The 20,680-nt window shown below is 47.3% G+C and overlaps 1 protein-coding gene across 1 annotated transcript; it reads left to right on the plus strand.

Annotated features, from left to right (window-relative positions):
• The first annotated feature begins 1,769 nt into the window (after nt 1–1,769).
• On the plus strand, nt 1,770–20,512 carry LOC133134058 (PWWP domain-containing protein 2A-like). The gene is made up of 3 exons (XM_061250445.1): nt 1,770–2,939; nt 16,723–17,992; nt 18,026–20,512. Exons 1-3 carry the CDS (start codon nt 1,798–1,800, stop codon nt 18,686–18,688), a joined length of 3,075 nt encoding a protein of 1,024 aa, XP_061106429.1. The 5' UTR covers nt 1,770–1,797; the 3' UTR covers nt 18,689–20,512.
• The last annotated feature ends 168 nt before the right edge of the window (nt 20,513–20,680 follow it).

A 20,680-nucleotide genomic window follows, 5' to 3' on the forward strand; every position in this document is an offset into this window, starting at 1 on the left:
ATTAAAGGGACGGAGGACTCGCTCTGAGCAGACAGGTGAGAGCGATAGGGTGTGACCTTCCTTGCTCTTCATCCTCCAATCAAAACTGATTACTTGAGAAACCATAATCATGTTATTACAGTTCATTCATTTTTCATGAGAGAAGTGCAAGGGTTTAATTGAATGATCTGGCATTGCACATATCAATTCTATGTGCCTTATGTAGTTCACCTTGCCAATTAATTGTGGCTGTTTATTATGCATTGCACTTTGTTCTGAAAAATGAATGCAAACCAGTGATTCTTCTCAACAGACACAAAACACGAGTTATGTAATTAATTTGAAATAGCAGCATTGTGTGGGAACTGAACAATATGAAATGGGCTTGAATTCAATATTCAATGTTAAAAGACAATGAACACTGTTGTTTCACTAAACTGAGCCTACACTTGGAATGGGTAAACTAAAGATATGAATTAATGAAGCATTTATTTAAAGTTTAAAAGCTCATGAGATCTAGAAATGACACACCAACATACAGTTTCAATGTGACTTTTTCTTCGAGTATATGTTTGACCAATGTGATGGTATACCTGGTGTCCAGTTAGCACTGTTCCGTACAAATGTTTTTCTCTTAACTATATTGAGCATTTCAATCACATCAACTCACCTGGCTCATTATTACTCATTTTGCACTAGATTTGTCAGCGACAGATCACCTTTTGCAAAGCTACATGCAAACGTACATACTGTATATTGCCATAGGAGTTGGGTAATTGCATACTGTACTGTGAGGTTCTATCACCATCTGCTGTACAGTATATCAGCTTATTACAGCTGTTGACCCTGAGGTATGACCTTGACTCCTCTATCTTTATGAGATCATAAGCCTGCTTGTGGCAGCACTCAGAGACCTCCAGCCCACTGGGCAGATCAGGCACGGCATCTAGGGTCAGAAAGTGCCAATGTTTTGGAGGGGGCCTCAAAATTATTATTATTATTATTATTATTATTATTATTATTATTATTATTATTATTATTATAATTATTATGATGACGCCTAGGGCCCCCAAACGTCTAGGGATGGGTCTGACAACACTGACCGAAGGCTTTGACTGGAACCTGGATTTTGCAGAACATAATGGATCAATTGCAAGATATAACCACTTAAAATTATTATATTAAGTATTACTTAATTACTTTTTACACAATACAAGTGTCTTGAGTGACAAAAACATCTTGAAGTGGAAAATACTTGGAAAAACTAAAAAAGTATTATTCATTTTATTTTCAATGAATGTTCAACATAATAGACTGTATGGTTATTGAGGTTAAGACGAGAGACTTATTTTCCCAAAAAGTTAAATGAATTGCAGGGTTTTAGGGGGATGAATCTTATGTTATTATTTTACTGCCTTTATAGACGGAAAAGCTTAAGGTACACATACATGTTGATGTCAGAGCTTTATGTAGACGCTGAAGCCGTATGTGCATTTATACAGAGAGTCCCGTTTGAGACAGTTGTGAGTCCCTTGGCACCTCACCTTAATAACCGCAGGTAGCTGCTACGTCTTTCATCAAAAATGTATGGTACTGTCCACGGTCGCCCCCTGTCACCATCCACAGTCCCGTTTTTTAAGAAAAAGAGCCAATTGAAAACAACCTGTCCTTGTGCCCTCGTTTGAGTGACACACCACTGGCCACACAACTACATGTTTTCAGGTCCCTAGCCAATCATAAGTAAAGTCGGTGAACGGTGGGCGGCTCGATGTATTTCCAGCCAGAGGAACTAACCTTCGCTTGCAAAGCGGAAAGAAAATGGCGGCCGTGGCTGCGGAGCCAGGAGCTGCTGCGGCATCAACGACAGTGGGGGACGGAACCGAGTTCGAGTCGGAGGCCAAACTCCAGACCGAGGCTACGAATGATTGCGCGTCGGCGATGGACTTTATGCGCATAGCCAAGGATCACGATGCAGCTCCGGAATGCCGACTGGTCAACGCCGATACACGGGACAGGCCGGAGCAAGAAGCCGCGGGAAAAGCTAACGTCGCTGTTACCGAGGACGAACAAATTGATGCCGGCTGTCCGAAGGGTAGTAGAGAAAGGGAGGCTGAGATCACACCGAAAGACCGCGGAGGTCTGCCCGTCCGCGGTGAGTGTGAGAGCTTTAACGCGGAGTTTTCGCCAGTTCTTCTGGAGGTTGCAAACGAGGTCAGTCCGTGCGACTCCATCGCCCGCTTGCAGCCTTCTCCCACTCCCATCTCCACTTCTGAACCGTCGGTAGTCTTTCTACATTCGCACTGTAAACCTCCTGCACCAGGGATAGACTCTGGGCTTGCTGCGCCCTTACTCTCTTTAGTAGAGCCGGTGGAAACTAAGGTCGAGTATGCTACCAGCCACGGATCGAATGCAACGACGGAACCAACCGAGATAGTGTGCGAGGTCCGAGCTTTAATCAAACCACGGCTGGTTACGGAACCAGAGTCTAAACCCACAGATCATGTCGCTTCTCCCGAGTTGGAGAGCGGTTCGACGGAAGATGCTGTACTGAAATGCTGCGAGATCACTGATCACACAACCTCTCTGCCCGTATTAGAAAGGGAGAAACTACTCGGAACCACCGATGAAGAGAGTAACACCAGAGACCTTACAAACATTTTTCCTTGCAACTCTTCAGATCCACATGAAACAGAACTGGACCCGTTACCCCCGGTGTTGGAATCGGAGGACTTGTACGCTCAGCGCATCTTTCACGCCGACTCCACCGAAACTCTGCCCGAATCAAAGCCCACAATGACGGGCGGAGAGACCTCTGGGCTGCCGCCCGACTCAATCGCCCACCTCAGTCCTGGTTCTGAGGTTCGAGTCTCGCTGGATCACATCATCGATGATGCACTTGTGGTGTCCTTTCAGCTGGGCGAGAAGATCTTCTCAGGGGTTCTTATGGACCTCTCCAAAAGGTAAAAACCCTCAGGTTAAACGCACAATTATGAGCACGCCTCGTCGCTCGTTTTAGATAACGTGTTCTGCATTAGCTTTTGTGTTTTCCGAAGTTGTAATAAAACTAGCTCATACAATAAAGTCACTGTTTCCATGGAACCTCGTAATTGCTTTATCTGACGTGAAATATACCGAAAGTGCACAGAAAGATTGCAGAACATCATGTAACCTAACGTTTGCACAGGCTACGACGACAGGAACTGTAGCAATGTTGCTGTTTGTCAACTCGGCGTTTTAACGTGTTTAACTTAATGTGAAAGTGGCATTGTCAGTGCGTATTAGGGTTCCCTCGGTGTGTCCATGGCACGCTGTTTTGTTTACATTTTAAAATGCCCTCCGTCTCAGCATCCCGGGGTAACGTGGAACACAAACTTACCTTTACCTGTAAAGTTAAACAGAAATTGGTGAATAGGACTGCATAAAGGATGTATATCCTGTTTTTTTTTTTTTTTTTACAAAGATGTCAAAACCGACCGTCAAAACCCCGCCCTAAATATGAGGGAACTGAAAAGTGTACCTTGAAGTGTACCTTGTAGCCTTCTTATTGGATTTAGTGCATGCGATTTAAAAAAGAAACTAGTTATATTGTGCTATCGGTGTGGTGCACAACAGTGCTCTATAAAGATAAGGTACGCTTTCTTCCCGTCTTGCGTGTTCAAAGTGATATGTAACTAAATTAGCAGGGTGAAATTTCAGTTGTGGAAAGTATTGACTTGAATTCCATGGATGTGAAGTTGACGTACGTTCTGTAATTGACAGCAATTTAAGTTAATTGGTATGTTAGTAATTCGCGGATGAAGGTACCTTCACAATGTCACTGCAGTACCTTCGTTTAACCTAATAACTTTCTACTGACGTTAATGCGTTATGATTTCGCCTTTCAACGTTAGTGGTCTCATTCCCTCATCAACACCTCTGGATTTCCTCAGAGGTTCTCTGTCTCTCACAAGCCTATTTGGGGATATGATTGAACAAGTCTGTTTCCTTGGTGACTCTGAAGATGTGTTTTGAAATGTTTAACTGTCACCAGCTCTTCAAAAAGGAGATTTTAAGAACCATCCGTTTTCATTCCTTTGAAACCCTGTTCCCTTCTGCTGTCGTTGGTTCGTGAAGTAGTGACACTGAACTGCCCCTGTTCACGGGAATGTGGGCGAATAAGTGCACTTTGTGTGTAGCTCTTGCGATTGGTAATGCCTGCACATCACAAATGTGCCATGATTTCAACACACGGGTGTAACATTGCAACCTGATGCCATTTGGTCCCCTTCTGGGTAACTATGTAAATATCAACTGTAATCTTGCTCTTTACAAGATTTTTGCTAACTGAACAGAAACCTGTGGGCCAGGGGTTGTCAGGATGACCTGATGGCCATTTACTACCTATAAAACCTAAGCTACTTTCACACATGCACTTAAAATATGACTCTTTAGCATTGTTTGTGGCTTCTCCTATTAACACAACCCATGGCTATCTGTTTTTGAATGGGTTGGTAGCATTTACACATGACATTGGCTGTCAAAAAGCACAATTGAAAAGAGCAATGGACATAGGTGAGTGTATATGTTTATGTGTATGAGACATAGTCATACAAGACATTCTGGCCAATTAACAAAGTTATCTAATATCTTTAGCTCACAATTGAAGAAATGATGAAGCAGGGTACTGTCTGGCCTCTGCTTAATGTGCATGTACACCTATGTGAACTTGAGAAACCTTTGTGTAAGTTTGTATGATATGGATGTGTAATGGTGACCTTACTATGGATGGATAGCAAGGTTTAATTTATTTAGTATTCATTGTGCTTTGCTTTCTTACTTTTGTAGTAGTATGAAATAATGTAGGTGGACAGAAACTACTCAAGATTAGCAACTTGTCGCAGAATAATTCAGTTCAGAATAATTCAGGCGTATGCAGACTTAAATCTTGATCCAGCATTATTTATTTATAAGTAAGTACAGGCTTTTGTAGTTACCTGAAACTGTTAAGGTTTTGCGCATTGTTATACCTAGATTCCCTGCTGGGGAAGGGAGCTTATGGGTGTCACTCTTCCAAACCAAAAAGGGGTTTCATATGGGCAATAAACCACTATTGTTTAAGTGCTGAGATAGGAGCCCCCCCAGTTCACATAATTTCCCAAATTCCTCTCCACAGTGCAGACTTGATCCAATAATGTTGTGAGTTTGTTAACTCACTTCAAAAAAGAACATTTCGATAAATGTTGCCTCTTGAGCTGGCAAGTGAAGCTGGAACAACTTTTCCAGAATGCTGACTCCAGCTGTCAATCATACTTGATACCCAGCCACCCCCCCCCCCCCCCCCCATGGTGAATTTGTGGAAAGTTTCTGGGTTTTCTGTGGCCAGTGGCCTCATTCCAATCCAATTTTTTATTTTCTTTGCTTTTGACCTAGAAATCGATCAAGGTCCGCCATCTTTAAGGACATTCCAACCCCTTAAATGTTCCTTCTAGGTGCTATGAGAAAAACCACTGAACTTTCCTTCGAGCAAGGAAACATTAGCACTTCCTTTGTGGAAGTAGTTTTTCAGAAGGCGTGACGTATAAACAATCGACCTGTGGCCCCACCTCTCCCCATCCACCGCGTCTAACTAACGCGTCTCCGAGCGAACGCTTAAAGTAGCAAGGATTCGCCTAATTGAAGGATTTCCCCTTCTTCACTTCTTCTCGCCTCTCCAAATGGGTAGAGCCAGGAACAGGAAAAGGAGCCAGGACAAGACAAAAGAGGTGAAAAATAAGTGAATGGAATGAGCCCAGTGATATTTGGGTTCTGGTTCTGTAGCCTGTGGTCGTAATGCTCTGGTCTTTTCCCCTCTTCCTGCGGTAAGGAGGAGAGAGCCACGACAGGGGGGCCTCTTGACAAGGACCTCATCCCCTGCCAACACCTCCGCTCTCGGCCTCTTACCGGTCACACTGCCCGGGGAATAAGTGGTGGTTTGTGGAGGATCCCATTTGGAGTTTAACACGGAGCTGTTGTGCTTGAGCGGCAAGTAAAAAAAACAAGAAAAAAAACGTGTGAGGACGGTGTGTTCTTTCCAGAATTAGGTGTTTTATTAGGTCCTCTATGTGAATAGGCACATGCAGTGTTCACTGTTCAGTACTCTGTATTCCTCAGGTTCACAAACAAGCTAACCTTTTCAGTCTCTGCTCTCATTCCATTTTTAAATTTAAATCTGAAATAATCATACTAACTGTAATCAGTATGATATTGCAATATTATTTTTTGTCTTTTACCACTTCCCAACCAGATTTTATGCCTACTTTTTGCATTCTCAACCGTCAGTCTAACTTTTTGTATCATACTATCTTTGGCATCACTCATGAGACATTGGATTTTTTTCCCCAAATGCTTTTTAACATAATATACGGTCATGATTCCCCCACATTAGTAGTACTTGGTGTGCCTCGCTACCTGTAATAGTGGCTTGTTTCACTTTAATTATTTCATTTTTAGGCAAATTGATATCTATAAGATGTAGTTCCACATGCTACCATTGTCATTGATTGATAACTGACTGTTCAGTCTGTAACTGTGACTCTCTCTCAGGTTCTTCTGCATATGAAATGTGTAAATACAGTGATAACGGTGGAGATGGGCAGGGCTGACACAGTAGCAGAGAGGTTGCTTTATTTACACGGTAACGGCCCTTACAACCCGGTGGAAACGGGGAATCGAACCCTAGCTGCGGCCGTGCCAGCGGTGATTGGCCGGATCACCGGGTGACGCGCGGTTAACAGGAGGCCGACACACCAGGGAGGCTGGGCTACGGTTAGCAGAGTTTCCCCTCCCCTCGTCTGTAGTCTGACTGCGTCAGCTGCACAGGAAACTCTGCCCTCTGGATCTGTGACATACACATTGTGGGCAGCCTTTAGCATTGTGGCTAAGGTATGTGACTAGGCCCCTGAAGGTTGGTGGTTCAAGCCCCAGTGTAGGAGCAAGGTTGTTAAGTAACTAGGATATGCAGGGGTCAAATTACCCTCGTGCTAGCGATGGATAATTGAAGGAAGGAAAGTGTCGCAACAGCTGACAGGGGATATTGCACAGTCTGGATTTGGAGAAAATTGGAAAAATTCTGTAAAAAAATAATAATAAGAGGGGAGTATACAGGGACAAAGTATAAAAAAATAAAATAAAAAGAGATAATTTTCAACTGCCAATTTTAGCAAACTTTGAGTGCTACCGAATTAGTTGTTATTTAAGAAGAAAGCAGAATGGAAGTGCATCTTGAGTATTTCACTGCAAAATGGCCTCTGGTTGTTCGGCTCTGTCTCTCTTTACGTTTGAGAGTCAGCGTGAGCTTGCACATTTTTCTGCGTCCCTTGCCGTGACCGGACAGCGCGTAGTCTGGGCAGTGTTTAACATTTGGACGGTGCTTAGACGAGGACAAATTTATGCACGCGCAGTGCATCTGTTCACACAGCTATTTGTGGTTTCTATAAAGGACGCTAAAGGTGATTTGTACACTGTGTACAGAATGGGCTGTATGTTCTTACTTGGCGAGGGTCGCCCAACCCTGTTCCACGAGATCCGGAGGTTTTAATTTCAGGCCTTGTTTGGCACACCTGATTCTACTTTTTAGCAGTTAATCAAGATCTCTAGCTGTTCAATTAGGTGTGCTTTGTTGGGGTTAGTGTGAACATAGAAGAGGCTACAGGAAGGTAGATCTCCAGGAGGAGGGTTGGGGTGCCCTGCTCTAGCTGTTGAATGAGGTGTGCTTTGTTAGGGTTGGAGTGAAAACCTACAGGATGGTAGATCTCGAGGAACAGAGTTGGGTTGCCCTGCTCTAGCTGTTGAATGAGGTGTGCTTTGTTAGGGTTAGAATGGAAACCTACAGGATGGTAGATTTCCAGGAACAGGATTGGACAGCCCTACTCTTGCTGTTGAATGAGGTGCGCTCTGTTAGGGTTGGAGTGAAAGCCTACAGGATGGTAGATTTCCAGGAACAAGGTTGGGCAGCCCTACTCTAGCTGTTGAATGAGGTGTACTTTGTTAGGGTTGGAGTGAACCTACAGGATGGTTGTTCTTTAGGAACAGGGTTGGGCAGCCCTGCTCTAGCTGTTGAATGAGGTGTGCTTTGTTCGGTTTGAAGTGAATGCCTACAGGATCTCCAGGACCAGGGTTTGGCAGCCCTAAAATAAGAGGGAGGCAGTGATTGGGTCATGACCCTTTTGGCGTGGGTCTTTGTCTCCATGTGTAATTTTCACTGCTGGGTATCTCTAGTGAGGATGAAAGAGTGATTCATACCAGTGATAAGGCTGATATATTTATCATCTTTATTCTGTTGTGTTCACAGCAATTCAGTCATACAGCAATGCTTACCAGTAATAGTGTATGGTTCGCACAATTTTTTAGCCCAATGGTAGGCCTAAATCAGACATGTTCATTGCTGCTAAATTATTAGAAAATTATTTTTTAATAACTTGTCTAATGGTGGAAGGATATTATAAATTACATGCATATTTTATTTGTTCTTAGATAACTGGGAAAATCTTAATTGTCTCTTTCCCTTGGTTACCGTAGTCATGCTTTCCTGTCACTCATCATTTCCCTTAATCTGCCGCAGCATAAGCATCTCATCTCGGGCTGGGTTGTGTCAGAGCTCCCTTAATGTCACAACGAGCTGTGTGAAGGCCTGTGTAAAAGTCACTTTGTTTAGTAATGATCTCGAGCGGGCGGCAATGATGAAGGTCTGCTGTCGCTTTGTCACAGAACTATTTCTAAATGGTGTCTTTATTGGCTAAAAAGCAGGTTACATTGACTCAGTAACCTGTCTACCTAAGCCAGACCTGCATGCTATCGTGTGGTGTTTTGCATTATCACTGTCCATTTCAGGAAAGTGAAGCCAAACCTGTTCCTTGTTTCCAGCACATTCTGATAGGGCTCTGTGTGGGTTGCCTGAACGCATTCATTGCTGTTCTTGTTCACTATGCATGCAAGCAGATGGAGACGGAGAAAGCAGTTGGCTAAAAGTGATTTATTTTTAAACGCCATAATTTGGAACTGAAATTCCCCTACAGATTTTTGGTTCTGCTCACTTCCGTCAAGATTTGGACGGTGATCTTGAGGAACAGAAATTGTAATCAAGTGGTACCATTACAGTGTAAGGCCCTGTTCCTCATATCACGGTCCTCGAGGGCTGAGAACTGCTGGTTTTCCACCCTCCCTTTACCTGGGAGTCAGGTGTGAAGCCAGTCTGACCGATCAGTAACACTAATTACCAGCAGAAAATAAAACCAGGACCGGATTTGGATTTGAGGGCCAGATTCACATACACCTGGTGTAAAGCGAGCATAGGACTAATTTGATTTTAATTTTAAGATATTAGATTATTTGGCTAATAGCATTACCAAAGGATTTTAGATGTTGTGGTCTATCTATTGTCAGAATCATCCATTTGTCTGGTGTGATCCGTTTAGTTTGAGTTCGAGGTTAACCGTTACATCCATTTATACAAGTATGAAAAGAGTTCTGGCTCTGCAACATTGCAGTTGGATGAAAATAATAGTAAGACAGATAATAATATGTGCAAAAGGGATAGAAGTGCAGATAATATGTCCAGTTCAGTTGTTCATAATTCTAATAGCCTAGTGGAAAAAGCTGTGTCAGACCCTGTTGGTTTGGGCCTTAATACTGCAGTACTGCTTGCCAGATGGTAACAACTGAAACAGCCCATAGTTTGGGTGACTGGGGTCCCCAATAATCCTGTGGGCCCTCCTGCTGTGGATGTTTAGCTAACATTATAACACTTATGGGTCAATGACGAATAAAGCTTCTAAAAAGGTTTTTTTTTTAAGTTTGTTCAAAAAATGGATGTAATGCATATTTGCAAATCATGCCATAGCATTTTATTTTGAAATTATTATCATTAAAATACAATTTGTAATAGTTTTCTTAGTCTGTACCTTTGCTCGGACAGTTGTGCCACCTGACATTTTGGGGGTTTGAGATGCCAAAACATGAAAAAATGATTTGAATGTACTCAATATGTATTCAGACTAAATATGTTTTATAGAAGGACGTGATATATGTCATGAATTTATCTAATTATTTTACATGGAAATAATGCACTCGGACACAGAAATTTGCACGTCATGTCATTGACCCATATAATGATGGGCCTGACAGTCATTACAGCCAGCTTCCTTGTCATGTGTTGAGCCAAAATGGCTGTCGTGCCACACTGCAGACTTCATCTGAATTAGAGGTTAGGAAATCCAGGAGCTGGAAATGCTTGACTGTACAGCAGTAATGTCTGGTCTATTTCAGTGTCGCCGAAATCCTGACATGATTGACTCAATCGGGCACCTGGATCGCTCCATGAAATTTTACTTACGGAAATCGGATATTGGCTCAACATACAAACACAACTTCGATTTTTTAGATTTTTAATACAATATTTAAATAATTATCGTATATATCTTCGGTTACTAAACAAAATGCATACGGGTACTCTAGCACTGCACTACGAACAAGAGAATTGAAGCAGCAACCCTTTGAGTCTTTTAAACGCTGTTGAAGACCCAGTCTGGTGTCCCAAACTGGTGTCATCCCAGTTGAAAATCTATCCCTGATTGCCCTTTTTAAAGGCACGAGTAGGTATACGCCCACTTCCATTTGCACAGTGGGAGGTGGGTGCGGTGCATTGTTCAGTGGAAGGTTCCGGGAGGTTGCCGGGTCGAATCCTGCCGAGCGGATGGTGTTTTGTGCCATTATGGTATTAATTATAGTGCCGATGAAAGGTCAGCGTGTCTTTCGCCCAGTGAACACAGCAGTCTGGTAACAGGGCTGCTCGTGCAGGCTGCCAGGTGAAGGGTGGATATTGTTGCCGTGCCCACCCCCCCCCACCCCCACCCCCGCCTCAGCTAATCTGCAAATGAATTTGAAAAGAAAACTCTCCAGCTGTTGGCCTGTTTGCCCCCTCCCCCCCTCCACTCATTGTTCCCTCTCTCCAGCCAGCTGTCGCTTTTTCTCTCCTCCTCCTCCTCCTCTCCTCCTCCTCCTCCCACGGACACTCTCCACAAGCCCTCCGCTGGCGAAAATACGCCGCGCTCGTTTTAAAAACCCGAAACCGCGCGCTCTCCTGAGGGTGTATTAGCTCGACCGCCCCGGAGTGGCGGGTGGGAGTTTGACGTACGCCGGCACGCCGGGATGGATTGGATCGCTTGCACTTAAAACCACCCGATGTATCGCTGTTGAGTCGCTCGTTCACCGTGTTTGGAGTATCACTCAAAGGCTGCAGAAAAACTGACATCAACACTTAATCGCTGTAATGAGAGGAATTATTCTCAATGCGTGTGTGCCTGGCAAAGCTACTGCAGTGAATTCTGCTCGATTCCATTCAATTCAATTTCATTTGTGCTGCACTTTTTACAGAAGTCTGTCACAAAGATGTTTGACAGAGATGCAGAAGGTCAAACCCCAGACCTGAAACCCTGAAATCGCAAACACCAGGAGGTGAAAGACTCCCTAGTGGGAGTGGGTCGATATCTCAGGAAGAACCCGACTACATAGGGGCAGCCCATCCTCCGCTGGCTGGCAAGGTGTGTTTAGAAATCCGTTATCACAAATCGAAATGGGTTAGACGGGTCACGGTCGGGTAATGCAGAAGAACAAGGTCTTTTCAATTCTGCAACCATTGTGCGGTCATAATCCCGAATTTTCAAGGCAACCATCTTCCCTTTAGAGTTTACACGTTCCTTCAGTCTAAAATAAAAAAGCTCCACAGGAAATGGATCCTGGCGGACGGCACCCTTGGTTTGCCCTTGGGAGATTCAGGCCGGGATCCCTGTTAAGCTGCTCAGGGACAATGCCCTTTGTAAAGAGCCCCATACAAACACGACTGAATGGAGCTGAATGGAGCTGAATGGCCGAGAGCAGAGGCTGGCCGCTGAGAGCGGCAGTTAACTGTGATGTCAGACGATGTAAACCTCTGAACAGGCAGGAAGTGAAGTGTTTGACCGTGTCCCTGGCTCTTACTCGCAGCTACGTAGCATAGCGGCTGAGTTACATTACATGTGATTCAGCTGACGCTTTTATCCAAAGCGACTTACAGTTGAGTAGACTAAGCAATCCCCCCCCCCCCCCCCCCGGAGCTACACCGGGGAGTTGCATGACTGGGACCTGGAAGGTTGGGGGTTCAAGCCCCGGTGTAGCCACGATACGATCTACACCGCTGTTGGGCCCTTGAGCGAAGCCCTTAACCCTGCATTGCTCCCCGGATACTGCACTGTGGCTGCTCACTGCTCCTAAGTAACTAGTATGGGTCAAATGCACAGGACACATTACCCCCCGTGGGGTAATATAGTATATCTGCTTCTTCTTCATCCACAAAGTAAAGAATTTGGCCATGTTCTTGGCTCTTACTCCCAGATTTGTAGTGATCTTGTTTATTCATCATTGATGGTTCATGCTAGGAAGTGAGCGTTTATAAAAAAAAAAAAGCTAAACTCTTAAGGATGGTCTGGGGCTTGCAGTAGGTGATAATGGATCACTTTAAACAAGACATTATTATGTTACATCACATTAAACCCATTTAGCGGATGCTTTCATCCCGAAAACGGTAAGTACCTGAGCCGTGAGCGTTACTCAGCGAGTGCTGAGAAGGATATTAACATTCTGGGAATGGGCACCGGTGCCATAGAAAGTGCTGGAATAAGCTACTGAAAAAGGCAGTTTTCTGAAGCTTCCTTTTTACATTCGGTCAGCATCTTTTGAAGCGCGTTTGCATATCCATTTGTAATGGAAATGGTATCACCTCGGATTCACCTCATCGATGTCAAAGGTCCTACTTCTGCCACGTCCTGCAAAAATCCTGTCTTTAAATAACTGTTTATTGTTTATTTTTCATTTATTTGCCATCAGACTTTCAGACAGCTTTGTATGCGTATGGGTGCGACTGTGCGCTTTGCCTGGGTTAAGATGGACAGACCGCCCCACCGCACTGTTGGGAGGAGAGCCTTTCCTTGCTTGTTTCCTGAGAAACGTTGATCCCCGGTGTAGTCGCAATAAAGTCTGCACCGCTGTTTGGCCCTTGAGCAAGGCCCTTCGCTCCGGGGGAGGGTTGTCTCCTACTTAGTCGAATCAACTGTAAATCACTTTGGATGTAAGTCGCTTTGTGGGAGGAAAGCAATGAGGAAGAGGGAAATGCGATGACCAGCTACTGTCTCAGAACCGCCATATTAAACCTGCACTAACGTGGTTGGAGGGAATTAGTGAGATTTGTAAGAATCGTGAAATTACCTAATAGACGTGTTGGAGAAGGATTGTTGCCGTTCCGAATTGAATTTTCTTATGATTTTGGAGATTATCCTCTTTCTCTATTCCCCCCCCCCCCCCCCCCCCGCCTCAGCAAGCTATGCTCCGTTACCCTTCCCGGTTTGTACTATTTGACATTTATTGGTTTCTAGCGCTAGAGAAAAATAAAGATGAATGCATTTCTCTCTCCTGGGAACTGCAGTGCATCTTAGGTATTTCTCTGCATAGTTTTCTGTGAAAGCGCAGTCTGGTGAGTGACCTGTGGTCATAATTCCTTTCAGTTTTCTGCTGCCCAGCACTGCAATACCATGCAAGCTGTTCTCAAACTCTCCCAGTGTCGGTACACCCGTATGCTCCTGTAGAAGGCTATTACAGAAGTCATTCACTGAACAATGCACCTGCTAGCTCCTCATGTCTTTGTTACTGCTGTTGCCTACCGTGCTGTGTGTGTAATGATTCAGTGTGATTTCATTCTATGTCCCGTGTTTTTATCCTTGACAATGTACTATATTTACTGACATTTAAAGCACCTTTTGTATGAATTGTTATTGAGTTTTGATACATGCCTTTCGCTCCTGCACTTAAGTCAGTGTTGTAAATGAAAATTTCCAGTCACTTTTGCCTGGTTAAATAATGGTTCACTAATTGTTTATGCAGATATAACATTTATTGCTTATGGAATCTGGCCTATTCAAAGAATGGCAAACCTAAATCCTGTATTTTTTTTTATTTTTTATTTTTCTCCAGGAAAGGAGTGCACTAGATGTTTTGGTCACTGACAATTTTGTTTATTTCAGAATATCACTTGTATTTGTGTTTACAGGGTAAAGACAGGATTGTCCTGCCCCCGAAGGAGTAGGCTTGCACGTGCAGGTTTAATCATTAAGCTCTCCTGTGGGCTGAGCTCGAGCAGAGGTTAGGGAGCCAGGTTGTTAAACGGGGGGCTGTTGCCAACTTAAACCCGGCAGCTGTGCCCTTGAGCGAGGTGTACAGCAGCGCGAATGGGGCGGGTGTGACGGCTGTGATGTGAAAGCGCTCTCCGGCTCCGAGCGGCGGCGTTTTCACGCGTTTCTGCAGCGCGCATCGCAGCTGCCAGGGAGCCGCTAACAGGTACCGGGGATGTCGGTGTATTTCGGGGCCTGAAAATCAAAAGGAATATTCATGGCCCGCCGGCGTGCAGTGTGACGGGGCAGCGCTGTGCCGTGGTGGAGTTACGGGGGAAAAGCCAAATGTAGCAGAACGCCCGCCTGTTTTTCCGCCTTCGAGGTCCTGAAAAAAGGAGCAGAGCAGCTGTTATTTTATCAGCAAATGGAACTGGACTGGGTTTTTGAAGCGGGGAAGGGGCGAGGTTTGATGTAGAATTTCTGCTGCGGTTTTGCCGTTGCTCTGGCGGCTGCTGGTGGCTGGGCTTCTGGTGCCACACGCTTTCGGGTTGCAGCGTTAGTCCTCACATGCCCCCCTAAAACAGTGAGCCCCCCACCCCCCCTCCTCCACGGGCCACACAGAGGCCTCCAGCTTCACTTCAGGAGGTGCAGGGCCGCGGCCCGCTTCTGTCTCTGTGATTGAGGTCGGGCCCCGTCAGAATCCGCATTCCCTGCGACTCTGCGGGGATTGGGAGCGTTCGGTAATGCGGTTAGAGTCGGGCCAAGCCCTCGAGCGGCTCACGGCCTGAGGCTGCAGTGCAGATCAAGCTGATTGAGCTCCCAGCTCAGGAATTTCCTCCCGCACAGTCCGCTCATCCTTACGGCCTGCTTGCTGCTGCAGGCTGGTGTAAACGCTTCATGTAGGCCTATGAGAGCTGGCCGTGCTTTATGTCTGTACCCCCATTCTGTTTGAACAAAGCACAGTGTTGTTAGAGCCAATGTTTACTTTAACACTCATTTCAAATGTAGGCCTTCACCTATTGGTGATATATGCCTATGTGTTACTGGGGCTCAAATGTGGCGTTTACAAGAAGGATTGAAATGGTGCAAACGTGTCTGGAGCTGAGGATTTTTAGGTGATTCTTGCCTTGCTGTTCTCTTTGAATTGTTTGGCTATCTGTGGAAGATGGCTACTGTCATGAGGGCTTTGGCAGTTCAGTGTGGAAACTGTGGAAGGGTCTGTGATTTTTTGGCGTAGTGTGCCATCTTTGATTGGTGATATAGGGTATCATTGTTCTTGCCATGATTTGGGCTGTAGTACTTGTGACAAGTAAGTGAGGTACATGCTCCCTGGTGATGATTGGTGTCCACATAGGGTCATGTAGATAGTGGTATTGAGATTGAGGAAAGAAACCGACATGGCGTCCACCACGGACACTACAGGCACTATTGTCCAGTGCGGCACACAACAAAGTGCTTAACCGTAACCAGGGACGAGGAACACACACAGGGAGTGTGGAGTTGGCCCGAGCACATGCCACACATTCCTCCCTTAAGCAAGCATTCACATTCTGAGGGGTGACGCGCGCGCGTATGGGGGCTGGGCTGGGCCGGGCCGGGCCGGGCCGGGCTCTGGGTGTTATGCACAGTCTGTCTCCAGCTGTCGGCACGTCACCCCCTCTTCGCACGCCTGTGATCCAAAATCCGAAGAGGGTTCCGGAATGTTCCATTCCCCGCTTTCGTTTCCGCAGATGGTTAAAGGAGTAAGGAGCAGACCGATTACGTCGGGAGGCCTCATTCTCAATTTTGGAGGACTAACAGTTTTGGTGAAGTAGGGGCGGGGGCTGTGTGCAAGCCACAAGACGATACCGATTACGGTGGAAAGCCACTTTAGTCGAGGCTGAAATGAATGTTGTTGAACCTGAAGGCGGGCATCGTGTGCCATGGGTTATTCATTTTCCAGAGATTGAAGAGAGGGGGACCGTTTTGACCTTTTTGTTACAAGAAGGTTTAGTCATTGGCAGAAAGGCGGAATGCAGCCATTGGTCTAAAGTAAACAGAAGACCAATCCTCGGTTTTTCAGGGCATATTTGGTAACCTGCTGTGAATCTGTGTTTGATGGCACGGCTGTCTTTGATCTCAGGGCGCATTCATCTCGTTCACCGCCGACCCCTGCTGTCTGTGCTGTGGTTCTTTTCTGCCTGAGACATGTATGCTGGGTGAGCCTGTTGCGATGGCCTTTCATGTGTGAGAAAGTGGAGCAGATCGCACTCTTCGTGTGATCTCATTCACCGCACGGGCGATTTAAACCACAACAGTCTCCAGACTGACTTGCAACTTGTCTTTGAAAGGGAGACGAACAAAGAAACAATTTTTTGAGGCGCAGGTTTGTCTGTTGCAGTCAGTGGTGGAAAGTCCGGGGGTCAGAAAGTAAAAGTAAAATTTGAGTTCACAAATTGGTTCTAAAACCCGGCTGAAGAATTGTGCTAATTAGCAAATCCAGGTTTTTGGAACAAAATACTGGGGAGGACTTTGTGAACCTGGATTTTGCACCTGTGCTTTTATTTAAAAAAAAATGACCTTTCTTCCTGTTTCTCTGTCTCTTCTGCAGGTTTGGACCCTACGGAATCCCAGTCACGGTGTTTCCCAGGAGACTGGACAGGGATAGGCCGGAATCTATGCAGCTAAAGCCCGAACCATTCCCACTCGGCGTGGGGAAGGACGGGGAGGGGGTTGGGGATTCTACAGACAGTCCTCCCAAAGAATCTTCCAAAACCCATGCAACCCCCGCCCCCAACCCTGCCCCTACCCCTACCCCTACCCCTACCCCTACCCCTACCCCAAACTCGTGGACTACGAAACCCCCTCCCTTGTTCCAGGAGGGCGCCCCGTACCCCCCACCTTTGTTTATCAGGGACACCTACAGCCAATCCATACCTCAGCCCCCTCCCCGGAAGATCAAGAGGCCCAAGAGGCGGCTCTACCGGGAGGAGCCCACGTCCATCATGAGCGCCATCCGGCTGCGGCCGCGCCAGGTGCTCTGCGACAAGTGCAAGGGCGCCGTGGCGACCGGCGACAAGAGGGAGCTCAGGAGGGGTCCCGGCTCGGACTGCCCCTCGGGCCGGGGCGGGGAGGAGGCCAAGCGCCGGCGAGGCGAGAGTGCGGCGTCCAGCGGCGGAAAACGGCCCCGATCCGAGGAGAGGTCCCGCAGCGCCGAGGGGCCCAAACGGCAGCCCCCAGCGGTCCGGAACTCCTCCTCGTCCTCCTCCTCCTCCTCTTCCTCTTCTTTGTCGGGACAGGTGAAGGGCGGAGGGGGAGGGAACAGAGTGCCCAGGGGGGCGCCGGCGCCCCCGCCCACCAGTAACGCCAAGAAGGTGCTGCAGAGCAAGAACGTGGACCACACCAAGGCCCGCGAGGTCCTGAAGCTGGCCAAGGCCCAGCGGCGGCAGCGGGACACCGTGGTCGTGGCGGTCGCTGACGCCAAGGCCAGGACGAGGGCCGCCGCCCTGCAGGACGCCCATCAGAAGGTCCACTTCACGCGCCGGCTGCACCGGATCACCGGGGGCAGCGTGGGCCGTCTGGCCGCCTCCGCCCCTCTCCCGTCCCGGATCCGCATCAAGCCCCAAAGGTACCGTAACGGAAAGAACCCGTCGGGCCTCCCCACGGCAGAGGCGGGTGGTTGTGCGAGCTTGCCCAACCCTGCCCTGCCCTGCACCTCCTCCTCCACCTGCTCCTCCTTCTCCTCCTGCTCCCTGGGCAACCCTGACCCCGCCATTGCCACTGAGAAACAGGGCTGCGCTAGAGAGCTCGAACCCAAGACCCAGCCCAGCAGTCCCCAAACCCAACCCCTGCCTTGTCCGGTAATAGAAACCGACCCCCAGGTCACGATAGGGGAGGTGCAGGGAGGCCTGAAGGCGGAGCCGGGGGAGCAGGGGGGCCGGGAGGGGAAGCGGGAGACACGGAGGGGTAGGCCGGTCAGCCTGTCTGTTTACACGACCGTTGACCCCGGCCGACCTGCCTCCTCGAATGCCTCTGTTTGTAGTGTCGATAGCGCAGAGGACCTTAGGTCCTCAAATTCTGAGTGTAGCTCCAGCGAGACCTTTGTCTCCTTGCGTCCTGTTCTCCTGCGCCCTCCCCCAATCCCCGGTACCACATCGTCATCCTCCTCCTCTTCCTCCAGACAGGGCGGAAGGCCCAGTAGATCCCCGAAGGCCTCGGCCTTCTCCAAATCCGTCTCTAAGTCCGTAGCCCCGGACGGCGGGGCTGTGCGGGTGGGGGACATCGTCTGGGGAAAGATTTGCGGCTTCCCCTGGTGGCCGGCTCGTGTGCTGGCCGTCACCGTGAGCCGCAAAGGCAAGGGCCTCCCGGCGGGGCCGGAGGCGCGGGTGTCGTGGTTCGGGTCGCCCACCACCTCCGTCCTCGCCCTGGCGCAGGTCTCCCGCTTCCTCGACAGTTTCTCGTCCCGCTTCGACAAGAAGAGAAAGGGCCTGTACCGTAGGGCCGTTGCCGACGCTGCCCAGGCCACCAAACCGCTCACGCCCGAGGTGCGCGCCCTGCTCACGCAGCTCCACACCTGAGGCGGGCCAGGGAAGGGGAAGTAGTTAACCCCCATCCCCTCTTGCCACACCGCCCTGCCATTAACCAATCAGGTCGGCTGATGTCCCCCCTCCCCAAAACCCAGTGCCTTCCTGAATGAGTCGTTGAGATAATGCAAACTCTTTGGGACTTCTGTTTTCAGCCTCAGTTTCTGAAATGTCTCGATCTGGGCTGCTAGGCTTTATTGGGGGTAGGGAAGCTCAACCGTAGAGTCTCTAGGATATTGGCAGGGAACGGATGAAAAAGGGAGATGTTATTTGGGGATTAGGTTGAACCATAAGTATTGCCTCTCAGTTGGCCTGCCCTTATTTTCGCCACACTCCTGATCTATTACCGTCTGGCCTCCAGTGAAGTGGCCTTTGATTGGCTGATCTGGCTGTTTGGTGACTGTGATTGGTGGGGAATGCGAGCAGAACATATAGGATATAGATCTGACGTCTGGTTGTCTTGGTGATGCTTAATAGCAGTGTGGTATGATGACAGTGTTGCTTGGGGGAGGGGAGGGCAGGTCAGGGCACTGCTTGATTGGATACCTCACCTGCCAGTCACGGTTTTCCACAGCTCGTCTTTATTCAGTGTGACAATTCGGTAGCAGCAAGGTTACATGAGAATACAATACAATACAATACAATAGAATTCTGCTGAATATTTTTTGCACACAGTCTTCATACTTCTCCTGTTCTTCTACTTCTACTGTTCCTAAGCCCCCCCTGCCACCCAATAGGAAAGCAAATTGACGATCGGATCAGTATTGCATCTGTTCCGTGATTTAGCTAAAAATAACATTTTGTCGCACACAGCCTGTCTTTATAGGTCTGCTGTATTTTTCATTTAGTTTAGTCTTTTAGTCTGTTTCAACATTTACTGAAGCAATTCAGGTTCTGGGGCAGCCTGTAGCCTAGTGGGTAAGGTACATGACTAGGACCTGGAAGGTTGGTAGTTCAAGCACAGGTGTAGCCACGATAAGATCCGCACAGCTGTTGGGCCCTTGAGCAAGGCCCTTAACCCTGCATTGCTCCAGGGGGGATTGTCCCCTGCTTAGTCAAATCAGCTGTGAGTCGCTTTGGATAAACGTCAGCTAAATAACAAATTATTATAATTATGATTAGGTTCCGTTCAAGTGGCTTTCTCAAGGCTCGGACCACAGTGCTTCAGCTGAGAATCAGACCCACAGCCTGGATAGTTCCCTGTGCATTGTGCCACACTGCCGACCTATGAGTGAAATGTATTAAAGTAACAGATGGAAAAACCCTAAATGTTCTAGTTTATCGCATGTGTAATTCAAAGCACAAAACCTCAACCAGCAAAACATAGACCGGTTCCTTTTTTTAACGATACTGCGGAGCTGAAACCAGCTATTTCACCTTTCCCAGAGGCTTGCATGCTTCTACCATTTACTGAAAAGTGACTTCTGTAGGCGCTGAATATCAGCATACCTGCAATTCCACCTTTCCTCCCTGAGAGTATACGCTCCCCCTTTGGGGAATTTCTTCTTTCTGTGATCCCTGATCTCACTGGAGAAGAGTGCCTGCTAAAACTCCAGTGAAGAGAAATAGGGCTAGCAAATTCTTTCTGTGTGGGAGCAGACTTGTACTGTCAGACAGCGCCTCGTAGGTGTAGACTGTCATGACGACCGTTTTGGATATCACAAACTGAACTGAATGCAGGATTTAGTTTGCCGGTACGCTTTCTGCAGATGTTTCATTTGGCCTACCTGGCTCAAATGTATAATTCTTTTGCGTCAAAATACTTTTCTGGGCTTTACTGAGCTTGTCTGGTGTATTGGAACCTATGAAATACTCTGGGGGGGGGGAAAAAAAACCCAAAAAAAAACAAAAACAAACTGCAAGCCCCCAACTTCTGCTCCTCTTGGTTGGCTCAGTTGCACCAGGCAAGATCAGTTGAGCACAGAAAAGTATTTGAATCCAAAACGATGACGTATTTGACCCAGGTCGGCTGTGTGGATGAAGTTT

This window comes from Conger conger, chromosome 7 (assembly GCF_963514075.1).
Source record: "Conger conger chromosome 7, fConCon1.1, whole genome shotgun sequence".
In the NCBI taxonomy this organism is placed as follows: domain Eukaryota; kingdom Metazoa; phylum Chordata; class Actinopteri; order Anguilliformes; family Congridae; genus Conger; species Conger conger.